General features: G+C 35.3%; 1 protein-coding gene across 3 annotated transcripts in view; it reads left to right on the top strand.

Annotated features, from left to right (window-relative positions):
* The window catches only part of PLD5 (phospholipase D family member 5), a 409,901-nt gene that overhangs the window by 224,605 nt on the left and 169,096 nt on the right, over nt 1-16,200 (top strand). For all 3 annotated transcript variants that reach the window (XM_072647590.1, XM_072647591.1, XM_072647592.1), the window contains one exon: nt 14,937-15,105. In XM_072647590.1, the coding sequence (XP_072503691.1) occupies nt 14,937-15,105 (169 nt within the window). The remainder of the gene's footprint in view (nt 1-14,936; nt 15,106-16,200) is intronic.

Genomic DNA, 16,200 nt, shown 5'->3' with positions numbered 1-16,200 from the left:
GATGTGACTCCAGGTTAGACTTTTGATATTCAAGGTAGGAGGTGAGGAGAGAAGAAAGTATCCCTTCATAAAAATTTATATGTATAGGCATGCTACATATATATATTTATATACATGTAAATATATATATATACATATATTTACTACCATCATGAAAAAATAAGAGTTAGGCTTTAAATATTCAGTCACATAGCTCATTTGGAAGCCACCTACCCTCAAGATTTGTCAGCTAGCCAATCTTTTTATTGCCACTGTTGTTAACTAAATGTGCTTTTCAGATATCACACTCAATAGATAGTACCAGTAATAAATTTCTTTATGCTCAGTTACTCAGAAGGCTCAATTAACTGGAGTTTTTTTACTATAATATATGAAAAGTAATTTGCAAATCTCAAAGTTCTTCATAAATATTAATTATCACTAATAGTAGCTAGCATTTATAAGAGTACTTTAAGGGCTACAAAGTACTTTACATGTGTTATCACTGTTTAATCTTTATAACATATCTGGAAAGCACAATTGTCTTTTGGGAGAAAAAGTCAAATTATAATGAAACAAACTCATTGCACAGTAACTGACATGTCATAAATGCTTAATAATTCATTGATTGAATGCTACCAGCAATTAGCAGTTTAATCCATGAGGGAGCATGAATATGCAGATTCTATCCAATTATATATAACTTCTATTATTTTCAGTGTTATGTACTGAAAAATGAAGTTCAGAATGACATCTTTGAGACACTATATGGCTTAAAGCATCCAAGAGAAAAAAAAATACTATCATGTTCAGTGTGTTCTAACTAATGAAGGATCAGAGATCAGAGCTGAAATGAATGAACCTTAGAGGTCTTCTAATACTAACCCCTGATTTTGGAGGGGTTTTTTTTTTTTTGTTGTTGTTTTATTGATGAGGAAACTGACGTCCAGAGAAATTAAGTGATTTGTCCAAGATTTCCTCGACAGGAGTTGCAGAGAGAGAGGATTTGAATCAGGTCTTCTGACTCCAAAGCCCATGCTATCTCCACGTATTATGGCAAAAATGAAAGGAAATTATATATTAGAGTATTCTATTAAAAAAAAAAGACTGATAATTAGAAAATTAAGATAATACAGCAGCTTCCTGTCTTAAAATGTGTTTGTCAAGGTTTTAATAAAACACTTTTTCATAAAACTGGGGTCCTTTTCCTAGTGGCAGCCATCATCATAATTGTACTAGGAAGAGCAAAAGTAGTAATTCATATTTCAGATATTTGCAGGTATTCTTAACCTAAGGTCTGTTAGTTTGGGTTTTTAAAAAAAATTGTTAACTCTTTCACTATAATTGATTTCCTTGGTAATCCTATGTATTATTTTTTTTTACATTCTGAGGAAGAGTGCAGAGGCTAGAAGGAGTCAATGATACAATAAAGATTTAAAAAACACCTTTTTTAAGGTTTACAATACATTTTTCCTCATAGCAGCCTATTTTAATGTGCTGTCCAATAAATCATACTGCCTTTTCCAAAGACCTTTTAAAGACTGTTATGGCTGGGTAAATGTATAGGGAGCATTTGTATGTATATATCATTCAGTAAAATCTGGTTGTTGTAGGAATATACATATATACACATATACATATACACACATACATATATATACACATAAACATATATGTCTGTGTGTGTGTGTGTGTGTGTGTGTGTGTGTGTGTGTGTATGGTTTGAGGGAATATAAAATGTGTTGATAGGTTTCAAATTCAAGCCTGGTTGTCCCAAAATGGAGCAGTGCCTCCCCTTCCCCCAATCGCCAAGAGGCTATATAACCTTGGATAACAAGTTATCATCGTGAGTGCATATACAGCAGCCAGTAGAACTCTTGGGATTGCTTAGTTTAGCATTAGTCGAGGCTGTGGGGCAAAAATACAAATGTCCCCTTTTTGCCCATTTCTCAAATATTATCAATAAATGCATGCATGCATTAATTTATTCTTTCATCACTGATTCCTTCAATCAATATTTGCTATCATCTGTTTAGAAAACAGAACGCTACATGTAGGAGTATTGGACTAAAATACAAAATTTAAATGAGATATAATTCGTGCCCTCATGGAACATACAATCTAGCAAATTTTAATACAGCTACAAATAGGTACAAAGCAGGAAGTACGGATTTCATGCCCCTTCACATGAGTTTTCCATTAGTCAAGTAAATACCAACAAACAAGTGAATTGAATGGCAGCATGGCATTGTTGAAAGATGTCTGGAGTCAGGAGAGACCTACTTTCAAAGCCTGACTCCAGCACTTCTCACTAAGTGATTTGTGTACAAGGCACTGAATTTCCATATAGTAGGCAAAGTCATCTCCTTAAGGTCCATATCTAAATGTGTCTCTTCCTTGCATAAAAAAAATTTCCCAGGCTCCCCACAGAGTACCCCTTAACCTGGCACTTTAAGACCCTCCATATTATGGCTCCTATGTACCCTTCCATACCTATTTCACATGACTGTCTTTTATATACTTTATTCTAGCCAAACTGAAATGCTATGTCTTCCCCTTTTTTGACATTCAATTTCCCACTTCAGTGCATTCCTATAGAATTCTCACCATTCAGAACTTGAAAAACCCTCCCTCCTCACCTCTGCCTCCTAAATACTTCTCATCTTTCAAGGATCACATCATATTCTAATTCCTTAGTGAAACCTGATTCCCAGCACCAACCCCACTCCCCGTTCTGTTGCTCTCTTTCCTTACATTTTTTAGTATTATGTTCCTATTAGAAAGTAAGCTCCTTAGGGACAAGTATTTTCATTTTTGTCTTTGTATTATCATCAGCAAAGTATTTTCTCAATAATAATTCACTGGATCTATAATCTCATTTGTGTGGGTATTTCCTCTAACAATGCAGATCAGAACTCATTCATGTAAATCTGGCTTACATGACTGCCGTCCATGTCCTCCTATCACTTTGTCATAACGAGTCCGTCCAACATGCTGGAGACCTTCCACAAGTTCCCTTCTTGTTGCATGAATATCGATGACTCATGTAGATTTCCATCAGCTGTCACTCTGTCTACCTCCCAGACTGACCTGATGTGTTTTCCATAGTTCTGATGATGATCTTTATTCCACTTCTGCTTAATTCCTCATTTCTAATATGTTGTGGCTTGCTCATATTCACCATGGCTGCTTGTATAATCTTCAGCTGTGACTCTCAGAAATTACAGTATTCTATAACTCATAGCTATGCAACAGTATTGATGGGACATTTATATTTAAAAAAGATAGACCTTTGTTTCAAGGAGAGGCTTGGAATCACTTTTTAAAAATGCAATTACAAATGCAATTCAATTTCTGTTTAAATCTGGATCCAACACTTTGTTTCTTTGTAGTGCTTATCATGTGTACATATTTACATATGCATGTTTATATGCTTATATGTGCATATATATTTATATTCATGTCATCACTACATGCATATACACAACACATCCACATACATGTCTATATAAAATTCTATATCTCTGTAATTCACAGGTATGTATATACATACACACATATAAACATGTATATGCACCTGTGCATGTGTATATGTATGTGTGTTTATATATACACATGTATATGTGTGTATTATATGTATACATACATACAGGTTTCAGTATTAGCACAGTTTTAAGCTTTAATTCCTATTAAAGCTTAAAACCACACTAAATCTTTGGGGCCACCAAGTACATACATAATATATGCATGCATACATATATGCATACACATATATGTGTAAATATATGCACACATATACACATATGCATGTGTATATGTGTATGTATGTATTTGTCTGTATATATGTATATGACAGGTTCTGAAAATGAACAATGAATTGAGCCCAGAATTAAACAGGGAGAGGAGAGAAGGCTAGATTGCCTTTAGAAAGGCAAGCATGAAATTGCTAGAATATTTGTTGATATCCTTTCCCTCATTCCCTTATCTGTGTCTCTTTTACTGGTAACAGTACCTTGTTTAAATAGGTCAGGTAGTTTTTGAAATTGCATATCACATCCTTTTCTATTTTTTTATGGCATTTAGTTTTGTATTAGTTTTGAAATTTGTTCTAGAAAATCAGTGGCCTTCCTGATAGATAGACAGCTAATTTAGGACTGTTCCCATATCAACCATGTAGTTTGTCATCTTCTGCATCCAATGTAGGCATTTTTTCTGGGATAATTTTTATAGTGTAATTTAGAAGTATTATCACGAGTATTGTAATTTAAGACAACCAACTGTCCTACACAATGACATTTCTGGTTGCCTTTTGATCCATTACCTCACTAATCATGTGAGTCAACTTTATTTTCTTCTTAAAGGAGAGCTTCACCTCTCCTTTAGCGTCAACTTCCTTTTGTCACTTTATTTCACAGAAAGAGAATGAAAAATTGATATCATTCCCATTTGTAGCATGTTGTAGTTTGTTATATACATTCATATTTAGATACGTATTTGTATATGTGTGTATATTCAGATTACAACTACATGCAAATATATGCATAATATATGTTGACATGCCAAAGCACACCAAGCTAGAGTAGTCCAGTTTCACCTCTTAAGATTTCAAGAGAATCTCTTATCAGAGTCAGCAATCTGTACAGAAGTATATCTGCCCTCTTAACCTGAATGACCCCAGTAGTTAGGGAGGAGAATGATGAACCTTTTGTGTGCCTGCTCTGAAGCAGATTTGTGGCAGGAGAATTCATATAGCTTAGACAAAATCTGGAGAGTAGATATTGAGTGCAAGTCTAATTAAGTTGACTAGCTCAAACCATCTGTTAAACTCCATTAATTTATTCCCCTTTAGATCAAAGGCCTAAGGAATGGAATCCAGTGAATCCATCCCAGAGAGCCTTAATAGATAAACACATTCCAATGATTGATCCCCAGCCTAGGATAGTAAGAGAGCCAGCCAAAATAGGAAATATTCAAGTCGCTGTCACTCTAATATTGCTATTCATGTCCGACTTTTCAGCTGGCTTTTCCTTTTAGTGTCTGTGCAACTTTTGATAATGACAAATATATAAATAGGCATGATGCTTTATGGAAACTTCTATTAAAATAAAGAAATTAGAAGGGCTTGGTGTTACATAAAGAATTCTATTTATACCATAAATTGATTATTTACACATTTATGAATTCCCCTTCTTACAGTGGCATTTTATGTTCCATTCATATAAGAAAGGATCTATAAATATCACTCTGAGCAGGGGGAAAGATTGTTGATTATGGCTCATTCTGAAGACCTCACTGAGGCTGGCAAAGGTATATCCAGAATCAAAAGTGGTTAGAGTCCAATCGAAAGTCATATCCAGATAGATCATATTTCTCTCATATTCATTACATACAATCCTCTTGCCCAGTTTGCCTGCAGCTCAAATCCTGAATGCTGGGGGAAGAGGCATACAAAGAGATTTTTTTTTTCCTTGTAAATATGGTATGAGTACTGTTCAGCTTTCTTCTTTTCATACTGTTTCAGAAATAGTGCTGCAGCCTCGGGGGCACAGTCCTCATAGAAAAGATAAGCAGGCATTCCAAGTATTTGCCCAAAGGTGAATATTAATGAGTTCTACTTCCATTTTTTGCTGGAGATGTAAGGACTATTATCTCTTGTAAATGAGTTCTACATGTATGCTAACTAGATTGGGCCCCCTGAGAATATACTGAGGTAGGCTGCTAAAAGAAATGTTAGGTCACAGAAATAATCCATTTTCTCTTGGCCCTTGTTCTCTAGTGGGTATAATAAAAAAGCATTATGTTATAGAGGGGAGAAGTCCAGACACCTGGGATCATGACCTAATCTCTCAAATTAGGTTGAGAGGGGGCAGAAATATAATTTTTAGTAGGAGAGGGCAAGGAGCAGGTACAATGATTGTGAGCATTTTTCGGTGCCAGATAAAAACTATTCATCTTGTGTGGATAGCTCCCAACAGGCCAGAGAGAAATGAGTTTTCACTCAGGCTGCGACAGTCAGTAGGGAGTCTGACCCCAGTGTAGTTACCATACTGCCTTGAGCATAGTCAAATGATAAATGTTTTAGATCTGATCTTTTTAACCTTTTTACCCTTTGGTAAATATCTTTGGAAGAAGCAGGTGTTACTCCATCAAGCAAGAGTAAGCTCATAACGTGTATGTACACGCTATTAGATTTGTGAAATATAACCTAATATTGTTTGCATTCAAATGAAAACTATGAAATAGCTGAAATCCAAGAGTAGCATCCAAAGGTCCATCATGAGCAGCAGCCAAATCAGTCATAGTGACCAAATGACTATGTCATGTGAATTTCATTTATGGAAATAATGATTTATGGTGGCACTTCAGAACCTAGTCACAGTCCCTGGAAATTATAGAAGGAACCTGTACTTAGTGATCAATGTAGATTATGTAAGGAAATGGTAGAAATTGTGTAAGAAGTCCATTCAGGCTATAAAAAATTTGGCACTTTGCAAAACTTGACCTGACTACACTAAAATTATAAATCAAAAGCTAGCTGTCTTTCATGAATTGCCAGATGACAAATTTCCATACTTCAGATTTAGTATTCAAAGTATCCTGAAGAACTCATCCAATAAGTTATTCAGGAATTGTACCATTTTTACCTACAATCACATTATATTTTAACAACAATGTGTTTAGTAGATACCACCAAAATAAACACCCATAAGCTCCAAGCTACAGGGAATGAGAAGATTTCAAAATCTAGAGATCTGTCTAAGGAAATCAAAATCATGGAAGAGCAAGAAGAGTTACATATTTTGTTTGTCTCTGCTAGAATTGTACTGGGGATGCTTTTAGTAATCCTATATAAGATGATTTTACAACTCAATATTTTTATTTTACTTTTTAAATTTATTTTATTTTTCATTTATGGAATAAAATAAGCATTTCCATACATAATACAGTAAAAAAAAATGATTGCAAGTGAAACTACAAATCTACTTTGCACAACTTTCAAATATATAACAAAATTATCATGTAAATTTTTTCCCATTTTTTTCCTCCCAACCTAGAGATGGCCACCATTAGACACAAATGGGTGTGTGTATGTGTGTGTGTGTGTGTATATATATATGTAGATGTAAAATTATTCTATACATATTTCTATTTTTTTCAGTTTTTTCTTTGGATGCAGATAGTATCTTTCTTCATATGTCCTATATAGTTAATTTTGATATTATTGATAGTCAAAATAAACTATTTGCTCAAAGTTATTCTTACAATAATATTGTTGTTTCTGTATATGATATTCTTTTGGTTCTGTGCATTTCAATCTTCATTATTTCATGAAAATCTTTCCATGTTTTTCTAAGGTCATTGTCATCAAAGTCATGTAGCACAACTTGTCATGCCTTTTTTATTAAACTATAAAAAGTGCTCTTATTCACTGGTTCAGTGTTCTATAGTAGAGGTGTCAAATATATAGCCCAGGGAGTCACACTCCTATGTATAGCCTAAAACAGATAAAAATTTTTAAAAATACAATAAAATTTAGATAATATTAATGTGTGGTTTTCTAAATCAATATGTAGTTCATAGAAATCCTTGTCCCTCCATTTCTATTTGAGTTCAATACCACTAATCTATAGAACATTAAATATGAAAGAAAAAGTAGTAGGATGGTGACTTATTTGAGGATGGTTTAATATACGAACACCACTGAAAACAAGATGTGAATAATAAAGATAAAAATGGAATAATAAGTGTCCAAATAAAAATTTGTACAATGTTTACAAAATACAAGGTTCTTCCCTCAAAAGCCGCTAAAGAAAAATTAACACTTCCTTCCCAAAGAAAAGGAAAAGGATTGTCAGATGTTCTCAGCAATCTTGATAAACAAATTAAAAATTTATATAGATAGTACTTTTGGAAAAAAAACACACAACCTCACTTCATAAAGAAGTAGTAAAGATCAACACAGTCATATGCCACAGAAGTTATCAAATATAACTGCAGGTGGTTTTCCTCTGCATAAAGCTTATGGAATGGCTAAGATCCAAGAATGAAATAAAAATGCGCTCTGTGGATGACAGCCACGTGAGTTCAACCAACTGTTTGTTGAGAATAAGACATCATGGAATTTGTTTATATAAACATGTACTCCATGATCCAAGTACACTGTCCTTCTTTCTGTTACGTCCACAAGATACTCCATATCTTGGATGAACATTTTCACTAGCTGACCCCCTTGCCAGGAACTCTCTCCTTTCTCATCTCCACTCCTGGCTTCCCCTAGCTTCCTTCAAGTCTCAGGTAATGTCCTACCTTCTGCAAGAAGCCTTTTCTAGTCTACTTAATCTAGTGCTTTCTGATTTATCTTGTATATTTCATTTATGTAATTATTTACATGTTCTTTCTTCCATAAGTCTACAAGCTCTCTTTTTCTCCACTTTCTTTGTACTCACAGTGTTAACACAGGATCTGTAACATAGCAGGTGCTTGATAAATGCTTGTTGACCAAATGACACTGACCAGAAACTGAGAAAAATCCCTTAAACTGAGAGATTTTATGATAACAATTCTAGATAAGGTAACTGACTCCAGAAATTACACAAGGCTTATCTTTAAGAAATCCAAACTTACTTCTCCATTGATGTCCATGACCAATTGGGTAAAATATTAGTCAGTAAAATTTAAGAAAAAATTTAATAAATTCTCCTAACCTCCAAACAAGGAAAAACACTCAAAATTTTGAGACATAGTAGAAGAAGTTAAAACCATGTGGGAACAGAATGAAGTACATGCCATCCCCATTCCACTCTATCCTCTCTCTCTCTCAGTGGCCTCACTAATAACCATAACTCATTATTCACAAATCTAAGTATCCTCAGTCTCTCCCCTGAGCTTCAGTACCTTATGACCAATTGTTTCCTGGATATTTCAAACTGGAAATTCCAAGAACATCTCAAATATGACATGTCCAAAATGGAACACGTTACCCTTTCCCCAAAACCTACCTGTTTTCCAAATTTTCCTATTTTTGTCAAAGGTTCCACCATTCTTCCAGTCTCCCAGGTATGCAGCTTTGCTCTTATCTTCTATTTCCTCACTCTCCCTCACCCCACAAAGTCCCATCAGTTGTCAAATTATGCTATTTCTTTCTCCACAATATCTCTTCCATCTAACATTTGCTCTGTACTCATATAGTTGGCTTTTGTTTTGCCTCAATTCATAACCCCATCACCTCTTGCCTAGATTTTTGCATTGGCTTAATTGTTCCCTTGGCCTCAAATGTCCCACTGCTCCAGGATATCATCCACAGAGATACCAAGTGATTTTCCCATGTCTCTCCTCTAACTCAATCAACTCCATTCACTTTCTCTTGTCTTTAGGTTAAAATATAAACTCCTCTCTTTAGCATTTAAAGCCCTCCATCACCTGGCCCCAATCTGTCTTTCCAACCTCATTGTATTCCTGAACATTGAAATCAGCCAAACCGATCTCTCTGTTGTTCAAGGATGATACTCCATCACCCATATCCCCTGTGGACTAGCCATTCTCCATGCCTGAAGTATATGCCCTAATCACCTCTGCCTCATAGAATCTATTTTTCAGCATACCGATGAAGCACCACTTTGTACATGAAACCTTTCCTGATCCTTCCACCTGTTTGTGCCCATTCTCACAAACTACCTTGTATTTAGATACTTTGCATGTACCTGTATTTTATTTGATTTACTTTAATTCTCTATATCCCTGTATTTTCCCTGTTATAATGTTAGCTCCTTGAGACTAGGGGTGTCATTTTTTTGTATTTACATCTCCAGTGCTGAGCAGAGAGCTAGGTACATAGTAGATGCTTACTAAATATTTGTTGATTGGTTGATCTCCTTTGTCTGCTACTGGAGTTACTCTTGAGATACTAAAAAGGATGAGTTCACATCTCAATACTGGTATTCTATTACCCATATCTGGTCAGTTCGTTTACCTGTGTAATAGGCTATGAAACATCAAATATAAAAGAATGACAGCCGAATCATAACTTGTCCTAAGACTGTTTTAAATCTAAACTCCTCAAAAAATAGATGACAAGGATGAAATAGCAGCAATAGTAAGAATAATGATAGGGTCAAGAATGAGATCTGTGGTTTCACTTTTATAGGGAGCTCCCAGTGAGGAAATTCACGGTATCAGTGTAGGTTGGCACCTTCCCTACAATTTATAGTCTTAAAGAGTTGCCTTGAATTCTGAGAGCTTAAGTGACTTTCATAGTCACACACTCATGTGTGTCAGAGGTGGGTCCTGATCCCTGGTCTTCTTGACTCTAAGAATAAAGTTGTGATACTGACAATATAAATGTCAGTAGTTATTATTATTAACATCGATTATCTCATATGATGATCACCATAACCCTGAGTTATGGTAACTGCTACTTATTATCATCCCAGTTTTACTGATGAGGATGATGAGGTTTAGAGAAATAAGTTCCCCATCTCTGTAGGAATTATGGGATTGGTGCAAAGAGTTCTGGATTTGGAGTCAGGAGACCTTTGTTTTGTTTCTTTACTGGTAAAATGAGGTGGTTGTAGCAGATGATCTATGAATTCTCTTCCAACCTGAAATCTGTGATCCTAATTAAGGAGAAGATTTGTGATCACTTGTTGAGAATATTGTCAAGGAGATTCCGCCTTAGCTAAAGATTGGATTAGGTGACTTCTCAGGACCCTGATGAATCTCAAATTCTTTGATTTATGGTATAATGGTCACACAACTGGCAGTATCTACCTCACAAGGTTGTCCTGAGGAAAACAATCAGTAGATTTTAAAATTAAAGTGAGTTTTAATTGTTTTTATTATCTTTGGGTACAACTTCCCTGGTTTCACCCAGAGCAATAATTAGATTGAAGATGCCCTTTGCCTTTTGGACTGCAGGCAGTAAGGCTGTACCATCTTACCTCTGAGATCTAGAAGTGAGATCTATAAATTAGACTCTTATAACATTGGTACTTTGTATTATTGATGCTTGCAATCAAGTTTCATTTCTGATGTGAATAAATATTTTATCAAAGAGCACAGAAAAACCAACATAATTTTATTGATTTTCTTATCAAATCCTTTTGTGGTTTTCTTTTGGGGGAGGAGGTTCAAACAGAAGAGGATGTACTAGGTGGCATTTTTTTTCTGCTGAAATAATCCAGAAAATATTAAGAATCATTGGCTGTTACTATGTCCACTAGAAGGGAGAGGAGATGGGGTGAAAATGGGACAGTGCAGAACTCTCTCCATGTATAAACAAATAATAATCTTTCATCCCTCATCTAAAGTTCTCAATGTATCTTTGGTACATTAACTCACCCCCTGGGTGAATAGCAATTCCATTTTACAGGTGAAGAAATAAAGAAATCCAGAGGCCAAATGGCCTGTGTGGAGGCAAGATGGAGAAATGAATTCCTCTAATTTCTTTCTTACTGCTTTTTAGTTGTGTTAAGAGTAAAAATGGCTCTTGTTGCTTGGAAGCTTATCACTCTATTATCTAGAAGTAGTTTTCCATTATGGATATAGCTGTGGGGACACAAGGGCCCATTAATGCCCTCCTGTGAAAACCACTTGAAGTTTCACTTCCATATGGCAGCTTCCATTTATTGTCCTTTATGCAGCTTCTAAGCTAAGCAAAGGGATGTGGTTGTATGAGAACAAGTTACCTTTAAAAGCCTACTGACTTTACTGCTTAAGAGACCTTCATAATTGATAACCTGTGAAACTGTAGTTCAATAGAATTTGGAAAGAAAACAGGAATACTGCATTCCTGAAGAAACTGATATTCTTATTAACAATAACAAATATTTCTGGACAATCCACTTGGAATTTTGGTGCATTATTCTAAGGCACGAATATTACATTATTTTAAAGATAGTTTGATAGAGACAACTCTTAATTTCCCAGGAAATGTATTAGCTTACATAACCCTTTTTATTTCATGTTTCATATTTCAAAAGGGCCCAAATAAAACAAAAGTCAAAAAGATCTAAAGTGGAGGTTTTTAGCCTTGGATCTACAAAAATAGCTGTGGGTGTATTTTGGAGAGATCTGTTAGCTTGGATGGGCAAAAGTTACATCTTTAATTTCACTAACTTCAACTGAAATTTAGCATTTTCTTCAATTATTAACATTTGTGTATGAAAACATGTATTTATATGTGTGTATGTGTACAGACACACACGCATGCACACACACTCACACGAAGAGAGAGTCAGTCATAGGATTTACCAGAAAACCAGAAGGGCTCATGACACAAAAAAAGATTAATAACTCCTGATTTACAGGAAGGTTTCCAGTGTCTAAAGATGTATAGAAGACCCACAACACATCAAGCGAACCCTCTGGGTTACATTAATTAGGACACCTGAACAAGAGCTACACAGGATGGACAGGAATGGATAGGTTGGGATCCACATCAGAGGAGGGAATATGCACTGGTGAGATCACAGATCCAATAAGTTATCTCATCTCCCTACTTCTCTTAGCATGCTTCTTGGTCACTTCAGCACCTTGTCAAGAAAAGTAGTAAACATCATGGTAATCCATCTTTCTACTGGTTAAACACATCTCTCCCTCTCTTCCCCCATCTCATTAAACAAATAAACTAAATACCATTTAAGAAGCACCACAATTTAATAAAGAGAGCTTGAGTTGTAGTCAGACAAAGCAGCATTTCAGATCCCTGCTGTGATGCCTACTAATTGTGTAAATTTGGGCAAATAACTTTGCCTCCCTTATCTCTAACTACTCAGTGGTATAATGGGGGATTAATAAGGTTGTTAATATCTAGCTGTATAGCTGTTGTGGAAAGTAGTTTGCTAGCTGTAAAAAAAAAAAAGTATAGAAAGAAGAGTTATCATTGGGAATTAAATAAATAGAATATTCTAAGTGATGCAAGAGCAGGAACCATTTTGTCACTGGCTTTGTGCCTGCAGTGCCTAACATGGTGCCTTATACATAAGGATGATTAATAAATGTTTGTTGAATGAATTATTGCTTCGTGAAAGAAAGGAGGATGAAATTTAAGGATAGAAATAGATAGATTACTTGTAGGTATTTTTTACCTGGACCATTCCCCGTAAACATGAAAAATTGACACTTGCCTTCACTTAGGTTTAAAACGTTTTGCATCTAATTATTAAGCTAACTGGAATATTGCCTGTCATACTGATCCAGTGATTTTATTATCATTGGCAGTAAAGAAGCCATTACATACTTGTCTCACCTCAGACATTCAATCGGACCTTCTCAAGGTCCGATGACTTTTGTGTCATGAGCCCTTCTGGTTTTCTGGTAAATCCTATGACTGACTCTCTCTTCGTGTGAGTGTGTGTGCATGCGTGTGTGTCTGTACACATACACACATATAAATACATGTTTTCATACACAAATGTTAATAATTGAAGAAAATGCTAAATTTCTATTAATGTTAGACATCAGCCTACGAGGCATGCATCTCTTGATGAGTTAAGTACTTATTGATAACTTACAAAGATATCTCCTATTTACGAAATTGATGTAGGAAAATAGTACATACCTAAAGGAGGTATTCAGAACTATTTTGTTCATTTGTTTTCCAGTCATGTCTAACTCTTCCTGAGCTCATTTGGGGTTGTGTTGGCAAAGATACTGGAGTGGTTTACCATTTCCTTTTCCTTTTTTTTTTACAGATAAGGAAACTGGGGCAAACAGGGTTGCATGACTTGCCCAAGATCACACAGCTAGCTGTCTGAGAACAGATTTTAATTCAGGAAAATGAATCTTGCTGACTCCAGACCTGACACTCTAGCGGGCCACCTAGGTACCCATTCAGAAACATAACAGTGCAAAAAGCCATGGAATTATAATCAGAAGATGCCCCACGTTAGCTTTGTGACTGACAGCAAATTATTTAGCCTTGATGAGTCTTGGTCTCCTCCTGTGTAAGTTAGGTGTAGAAATACCTGCACTGTCTGCCTTAGAACATTATGGTGAAAAATCACTTTATAAACTTTAACTTAAACGTAAATGAGAGTAACTGGTTTTATTTATCGTATAGGTAAAAGTGCTCTGGGGTTTGTCATTTGACGCTAAAGCTAGATATGAGCTTTCGTCTTGTGACCAATAAGTGAATATAATACTGGAGGAACTGAGTCATACTAAGCTTTCATTCCTTCTATATATAAAATCAGAAAACAAAAGAAAATGGCAGCTGAATAGAACGATGACTTACAAGCTCTCCTTTGAAAGGCAAATAAAATTAGTTCACATGCCTAGTTAGGCCATACATCAAAAGGCAACAAGAAGAAACATTGTACAGGTCATGTGATCTTACAGTACTCGTGATAAATACTTCTAAAATACCATCATAAAAATAACTCCCGAAAATGCTTACATTGGATACAAAGGATGACAAGCTAGAGAAATGCCTTGTTGCTGATATGGGAGTCATTCCTGAATTAGTTATCTGTGCATCAGGAAAGCCACCAATTTTCTACAACAAATTTCAAAACTAATACAAAGCTAGAAGAAAAAATAGAAAAAGATGTCCTGGAGAATTTACTCCAAAGATTTTACCTTATGATTCTTTGAAATAGGACTGCATATTGTGGAAAATACACCAGGAACTGCTAAAACTCAGTGTATAAGCAATATAGGAAACATAAAGTGTCTGTGGAACGGTAGTGTAAATTTTAGAGGAAAATAGAAATTGAGAAGCTATAAGCTAGACTTTTCATTATGCCAACAAGCATTTATTAAGCACCTTCTATATGCCAGGCACTATGCTAAGTATTGGAGATATAAAGGCAAAAACAGTCCCTGCTCCTAAGAAGCTCAAGGTCTTATGGACATCTGCATATGTGTATATGTGTATATCTGCATGTACGTATAAATGTCCATCACTTCATATTTAATTAGTTTTTAAAATGTTTTATCTTCAAAAATCTTTTTTTAAGAATTGCTCTGGTGGAGAACATTCCTGAAGGCCTTAATTATTCGGAAACAGCACCATTCCATTTGTCGCTTTTCCAAGGTTGGATGAATTTGCTCAACATGGCCAAAAAGTCTGTTGACATAGTGTCTTCTCATTGGGACCTCAACCACAGTCATCCATCAGCATGCCAGGTGAGCTGCATTTGGCTGCCTTTGTACAGCTGTTTAACTTGTGATGGTTTTGTATATTGTGCTTTATTATGGCTTTTCTAATCAATCCCGTAATTGTTTCCAGTTTGACTTTCTCCCATAGTAGACTTACATTATTATGTTTGTCTTTGCATCTATATTCCCTTTTCTTCCATTTCTTCTTTTAGTTTTTATCCTTTTACCTCCTAGCACTTAGGATAAGTACCATGTACCCAGTGAGAATTCCATAAATATCTGGTAAAACTTTTATAGCACTTCATCAAGGAGAGGTAGAGTTTGAGTTTGGATCAAAAGCCAAAATTTCATAATAGTGATACCTATTTCATATCACACCCTGGTAATGGTGCCTTAATCCTTTTGTCAAAAGGCAGAACAGGAAATGGATGGCATTAATTATGGGATAGAAGAACTAAATGAGTTGACATATGGAAGTTTTACTAAAAAAAAATCAATGACAATAGATTACAATGTTTTACCAATAGTGGTAAAAGCTTATGCTGAGCCACATGGACGCATCCATTCACCTTTCTTGGGATCAGTGGTTTATCTATTTATGAGATATCTCAATTCCAGCTTAATTATTCTATCTGAACACTGAATCAATGACCTTTACCTCACGGGTACGATTTGAAGATCAAAGAGATATTGGACAACAGATTTCAAAACCAAGATCAAAACTGTATTAAAATTTTTATCACTTCTCTTCACACTGGCATGATCTCATCAACATAGCAAAGGAGATTTCAGATTTAAAACATGATACAACCTTGAACTTAGGCAAGCTATATTTTTCATACACTCCTGAATGTTAGTTAGGGTAACAAGTTTCAAATGGAATTGATGAGCCCTGCTATTCTACTTGGGCCAAGAACACTGCATATTTTCCCAGTCTCTGATGAACATGAACATTATAATAATTTGCTTGTCATGTAACATAGTAGTGTTAGATCATGCTAGTCACAAACTGGGGAATCTGGCGCAACATTTCCACTCACACTGAAGCTTACTGTTTCACTTAGACAGGGTGACTTCATGCTGACTTAGTCAACATGTAAGTCTGTCAACAATCTTTAGCAA

Source organism: Notamacropus eugenii, chromosome 2 (assembly GCF_028372415.1).
Source record: "Notamacropus eugenii isolate mMacEug1 chromosome 2, mMacEug1.pri_v2, whole genome shotgun sequence".
NCBI lineage: Eukaryota > Metazoa > Chordata > Mammalia > Diprotodontia > Macropodidae > Notamacropus > Notamacropus eugenii.
Note: the sequence above shows the minus strand (reverse complement) of the source record. Positions and strands in the feature narration are given on the sequence as shown.